Source organism: Perkinsus marinus (genome assembly GCF_000006405.1).
Source record: "Perkinsus marinus ATCC 50983 genomic scaffold scf_1104296970094, whole genome shotgun sequence".
NCBI lineage: Eukaryota > Perkinsozoa > Perkinsida > Perkinsidae > Perkinsus > Perkinsus marinus.
In genome coordinates, this window is record NW_003202570.1 from 1 (window position 1) to 5,719 (window position 5,719).

The 5,719-nt window shown below is 45.0% G+C and overlaps 3 protein-coding genes across 3 annotated transcripts; 1 reads left to right on the forward strand and 2 right to left on the reverse strand.

Annotated features, from left to right (window-relative positions):
* Window positions 1-6: 6 nt before the first annotated feature.
* Pmar_PMAR018340 (hypothetical protein) lies at window positions 7-612 on the reverse strand (the record flags this gene model as incomplete). Its single annotated transcript, XM_002767692.1, has 1 exon — window positions 7-612. One exon carries the CDS (start codon window positions 610-612, stop codon window positions 7-9), a length of 606 nt encoding a protein of 201 aa, XP_002767738.1.
* Window positions 613-869: 257 nt separating this feature from the next.
* Pmar_PMAR018341 (molecular chaperone DnaJ, putative) lies at window positions 870-2,767 on the forward strand. The gene is made up of 12 exons (XM_002767693.1): window positions 870-950; window positions 1,000-1,084; window positions 1,129-1,289; window positions 1,336-1,455; window positions 1,505-1,605; window positions 1,655-1,737; window positions 1,782-1,847; window positions 1,892-1,949; window positions 1,995-2,088; window positions 2,264-2,389; window positions 2,434-2,611; window positions 2,660-2,767. The coding sequence occupies exons 1-12, from the start codon at window positions 886-888 to the stop codon at window positions 2,705-2,707; spliced, it is 1,185 nt and encodes a 394-aa protein (XP_002767739.1). The 5' UTR covers window positions 870-885; the 3' UTR covers window positions 2,708-2,767.
* Window positions 2,768-3,442: 675 nt separating this feature from the next.
* Window positions 3,443-4,569, reverse strand: Pmar_PMAR018342 (hypothetical protein; the record flags this gene model as incomplete). Its single annotated transcript, XM_002767694.1, has 3 exons — window positions 3,443-3,489; window positions 3,519-3,764; window positions 3,798-4,569. The coding sequence occupies 3 exons, from the start codon at window positions 4,567-4,569 to the stop codon at window positions 3,443-3,445; spliced, it is 1,065 nt and encodes a 354-aa protein (XP_002767740.1).
* Window positions 4,570-5,719: the final 1,150 nt, after the last annotated feature.

The following is a 5,719-nucleotide window of genomic DNA, read 5'->3' on the forward strand; positions in this document are numbered from 1 at the left end:
ACGATCTTACCGTGGCCTTGAGTCATCGAAGAGAGGGCTGTCTTTACCTCCTACCCGAGGTCTATCGAATATGTCCTTTGGTATAGGGGGTATCTTGTATCCACCCTTGGTAGGAGTATTGGTTTGATTACCAGTAGCCGGAGACTGCGTTCCATTATTAGCAGTAGTATTAGCGATGGCGGGTCGACGTGTGGTAGGCGTAGCTTCCCCAACTGGGAGGAAAGGCACTGTCGGGACAGGTAGCGACTCCTCTCCTAGGTAATGTTCAACATCGCGTACTGGTTGTGGTAGAGTAACATTGTCCAAGGACTTGACGAAGTCCTCAATGCCTGTGTACAATACCCTTGTCTCCTCGTCTATGTCATGGGCTAGCCAATTGTTAAGTGTCTGGTTGGCTAGCACCTCTAGCATGGCCAATAGCCCACCCAACTCATCGACCACACCAGTAATGGTAGCATTCCTCACAGAGGAGCTCACCTCATTCATCTCCTTCACGACGTTCTTGAAGGCGATAGCAAAGTCTTCCACAAGGGCCCTAGTGTCGGGTAGCTTGGAGCTTGACTCGGCAGCAAGCCGAGCTAATGATACTACTAAGTAAAGAGGTCTAACCATTGAGTAACAATAAAATATGAGGGAGTCACGGTCACGACGAGGACGACCAATGCACGATGCTCGAGTTTGATGATTCTGCGCAGAAGTTGAGGAAATGCAAGTTTGATAAGCAAGGCAAGTCCTCGACGACACCTCGCAGCTACTACCCACATACCTTCACTAAATTCACACCACTATCACTTTTTCGCTTGCCAAAGTGATGTTAATTTAGTAGATGTTCGTGGTACACCTTGCGTGGATAAATGCCTTATTTCCGCAGTCCATATAATTATCATGTCCATCGCCAACCGTGATGAGGCCAAGCGATGCCGGGATATTGGAATGAACGCTTTGAAGAGGTAATAGTGAGCTCATGAGTGCTCATCAATTATGTTTGATGATCATCAGTGGGGACCGGGATAAATGTATACGTTTTCTGGAGAAGTCCTTACGGATGTACGATGATCCTCATACTCATAGCCTCCTGGAGAAGGTAGTGGATGCATACTGAAGTTAGCGAATAATAGAGGGTAATAGGTACGGACTGATGGTAAGGACTCTAGTGATGCCGAGACCTCTACCAAGAGCTCGGATGCCTCCAAGACTACTACTGCCTCTCCTCCTGGTGTACGACATAGGAAGGGAGCTGAGCCCACCCGCAGTGGGGATAAGGCGCGGACTAATAAGGATGGGAAGTCGTAGGATAGAGCTGGTGGCTTGGCAGGTGCTGATCAGATGTGGCAGATACACTGATGACCAGAATCGTTTAGTGCAGCGTGTTCTGCGGACTCAGGATTACTATCAGATCCTACAGATAGACAAGAATGATGGATCTAATGATGTCGATGCTAAAGTGAAGAAAGCGTAGTAGTCTATTGTCCTCGGGTAATCATCCATATCGGGCTATATATAGGTATCGTAAATTGGCCCTTAAGCTCCATCCCGATAAGAATAGTGCACCAGGAGCTGAGGAAGCCTTCAAGAAGGTCTCCAAGGCATTCCAGTGTTTATCAGGTAACTATCCACTATCAAAGCATCACCATTGGAGTCTCCTGTCCTTCAGATGAAGGCAAACGTCGTACATATGATCGGACGGGTAGAGACCCCGAGCAATCAGCATCCTCTTCGGGAAGCTCTGGGCGACCAGTAGGGTAGCTACTGGTATCCTGGTGGTCTATTTTCTCTTGTAGGATGACTTCATGACAGCTCAGGATATTTTTGATGCATTCTTTGGCGTACCTCGACAGAACTCACCGGTACTTTATCCTCCTGGTTATTGAATATCACCCAATTTGTTCAGTTCTATGCTCAACATGCTCAACATCATCAACAACAATACCACCAGAACAATACCAACAGTATGCCCAGTGCTCTTTGTGCTAGTATCAGGTCCTCAGTCTCAGGTTTCAACATCCTACAGTTTTTGCCCCTAATCATGCTACTTGTTGTTACTCTGTTGGCTAACTTCAACACGAATAGTTCTTATAGCCATCAGAGGTAATGCTAATATTATATTCCTAAGTGTTCATTTCACTGGACGATGAATTGTCTCGTATGCACTGCAGACTCTGTATGTTTTATCGGACCACAGTCACATCAAAACTAACACCTTGTAACTGATGGTGAATTCTGCTGAAGGCGTGACTTCACTGAAGGCTATCACTTTTATCAGGCCCAAGTTTTCGTTCACTCCAACAAAGTCGTATACAGTCCAGGAGAGTACTCCAGACATGCATATCCAATATTATGTGCCACCTAGCCATGCTGCCAAGTACCCTGCAGGCTCTACTGAGCGACAGTAATATCATTCATTACGACTCCATATTATGGTTACTCTCTTAGGAGATTTGATACCACTGTGGAAACGTCATATGTGAATAATCTGCTGGCGGATTGTGATTTCGAGGAGCGAAGCATGGTGCGGAACATCCAGCTAGCCAAGCGCCACCGTTCAGTGGAACAATTAGAGCAAGCTAAGAATACACCCCGTCCATCATGCGATAAACTGAATCGATTGAAGGTGAGTCATGATATGATGCAATGATAGATGAGCATGTTATGGTATCAGGAGAAGTATCCTCGACAGTATAGACAGAGTGTTCAGTACTGGTATTGATTCTGCTAGCATTCTCTTCTATTATCGCATTATCCACCAAAGCTGCATCATTTGTAAATATTGCCACTTACCAGGTGTTACCTGGTCAAGATTAACACAACTGGGTTGAGTTGTTACTATCAACACAAGAGAGGTATTCACACAGAAAAGCGATGTTCATTATCAATGGACAACTTATAACCAGAAATCAATACTGTGCATCGTGTTATTACAGCCTTTAAGGAAGATAATGATATGAAGTCACAGACGATAGTACCAGTCGTTGCCCACTATTGGAACTGCTACTGGCTATTGAAGGCTGAGGGTAATGATATTACCTTTAACAGTCGAATATTAATACACTATGTAGAAAAAAGAAGACAACTATGACGAGACATCAAAAAAGTTGAAAGTACAAACAGATCCATCATAGTTGTCGTTCTCAATACCGCCGCCATCATCGACGACTTCCCTGCTGAGAGGGAAGCCGCCAACAGGTCAGACCTCAGATACTCGTATCAGTGGTAATGCACTGCAATGGAGGGATGATGATCATTGATACCATTCTGAGTGGTACCATAATGAAGATGATATCCAACACGGCAAGACCATGATGGAGATGAATATGATCTCGAAGGTGATGAGCCCGTCCAAGATGGTGATGAAGGGGTAGCAATCGAGCTAATCGAATGTCTCGGTAGCGAACCAGGTTTACTATCGAAAGCACTCAGAATACCCCTGTCACCGATGGCTGGATTAGATGTCGAGACCGTCTCGGTTCCGGTCTCGAGTTTGCGCTTGTTCTGGAAGGAAGTGGTCTCACATAGATTACCTTGAATATTATGTTCAGGATTATGGAGAATCCTCCTGACAGCATCAGAGTCACTCATAACCACAAATCCCATGTTAGGGGGCAATGTGGATGTATGAGATCGAGTCTTCCTTTGCAACAATAGAATGGTCACAACGTGACCGTAAGAAGAAAAATATTTATGAAGGACAGTAGAGACATTAGCTTTAATCAATTGGATTTTCTTAACACATACAACCTGTTCATCAGGGATGCAGGCCAACATATCTAAAATACGCCACAACGGCCAAGGACCACTACCATCATCATGATCACCAGAACCGTACTCTTCATCAACACTATCATACTTCCTGTCACTCTCCTCACCCATAGTAGGAATAGCATCAACCGGGATGGTAGTAGGAGTAGCAGTATGCTCATTATCAGTAGTAGTAGTATCAGTCAACTCACCCTTCACGACAGACGACCAAGATATAGTAAAGTTATTAACAGGCTTAGTAGTGGTCCTCGTTGAAGATGACCTCCTAGTATTAACACTAGCAGAGTGATCCTCACTTGCACCAACAGTATGAGAATAGGCAACATCATTATCAGCACTATTAGCTGTACCCCTGATAGCATCATCCTCTGCAGTATCCTGTTCCATATTAACAGGAATGATTGTAGAATCCGCCTTAACAGTGGTGGTAGTAGGGGGCGATAAAGTAATAGATGTTGACTCTAATAGTTTACGAGCGGTTAGATCTCTGAGATTCTCCCTCGTTCTGTCCAACTGTTGTTCTAGTATACCAAGATGTGTACGAAGCCCAGAATTCTCTTCTCGAACTGATCGCAACAAGGCCTCGGAATGCTGTAAGGTTTGTAATATATCACCCAAAAGGATGTTGTTGTTGGTGTCGGTAGTAGTAACCAGAGCTGCATCAGTATCACCGTCGGCATCATCGTAGAAGCTACCACCATGACGACCCATAGTTGCCACAGCGCCACCGTCTTGTCGCTCTGCTGCTACTGCTGCCACAACCTCCTTAAGAAAAAGTTCGTCGTCCTCGAAGGTCGAAATTGGAGGGTTCATCCATACACAGTTAAACTAATAATTACCACCACATTACACATCCTATTACGACCCCTAGTTATGACCATTACGAATTCTAACTATTCAAATGGTTAGATTTCCGCTAAACGACGCTTTGGTGACATCGCTCCGCTGAAAAAGCGCAGAAACGCGGAGAACCAGGTTTCACCAACTCGCCAAGCTTGGCGATTTCGGGTCCTAATGAACTCTCGCCAACACGCTCAATCATGGGATACGACCGCTTCTGGACCATATTTCACCTCTCTGGCCTCGATACCTAACGAATTTCACCGAGATGTGGCGGAAACTGGTTGAGGTAATCCGTAGTTTCGTTCGCCCAAATGATCTATCTCGTTCTGTGCGCACGGTTACAGCAACTTGGTATTGGTGTAACATGCCCGTGGCCCACATATTGCTATAAAACTTGGTGAACTTATCGGTATTCGCCAAGTACGTGTCGCAAAACGCCGATATATTGGTATAATCATTTGTTTATGAAGATTACACCATCTTTGGCGATATCCGCCTTTTATCGATCACGCTTGGTATGTTCTCGAGTCGGAGTCGAATATCGCCAGGTGATTTGTTCAAATCTGGTGTTGTGACAGGCTTTCGCCACAACTTATTCATGATTCCTGTCCGGCGAAAGCCGTATCAGGACCGTATACTGCCAAGTTGGATTTAACCGCATATAATGTCCGGTTAAATCCAGCTTGGCAGTATCAAGGGTGAATTCACTTACATCACTGAAGTGTGCCGCACACTTCAGTGACTCTGATTATGATTATCATGTGACATGATTCACAAGACATGGTTCATGTCTTGTGGTTGGGCGATAGAGCGGTCGAGTACAGGAAAGTTCGCGCGGGGGACCCAGGATCTACTCCCATGAGTTGTTAGCACACTTCGTTCACCTTTACGACTCAACACTAATAGTTATGGATTTCTTTCACAGAGATAGTATCGTCTCCTTATCCCGTCATTCGATATTGTTATTGCACATTGTACCGCACGCTACACTATCTAAACGCAAGTCGTATTAAGTATATGGAGAGCTCAAACATAGAAAAAATTTTTCACATTATCTTCACTTTGCTATCGTAGGCTTCTCGTGATACCTGATAACACTGATCGAGATGCTCCACAGAGC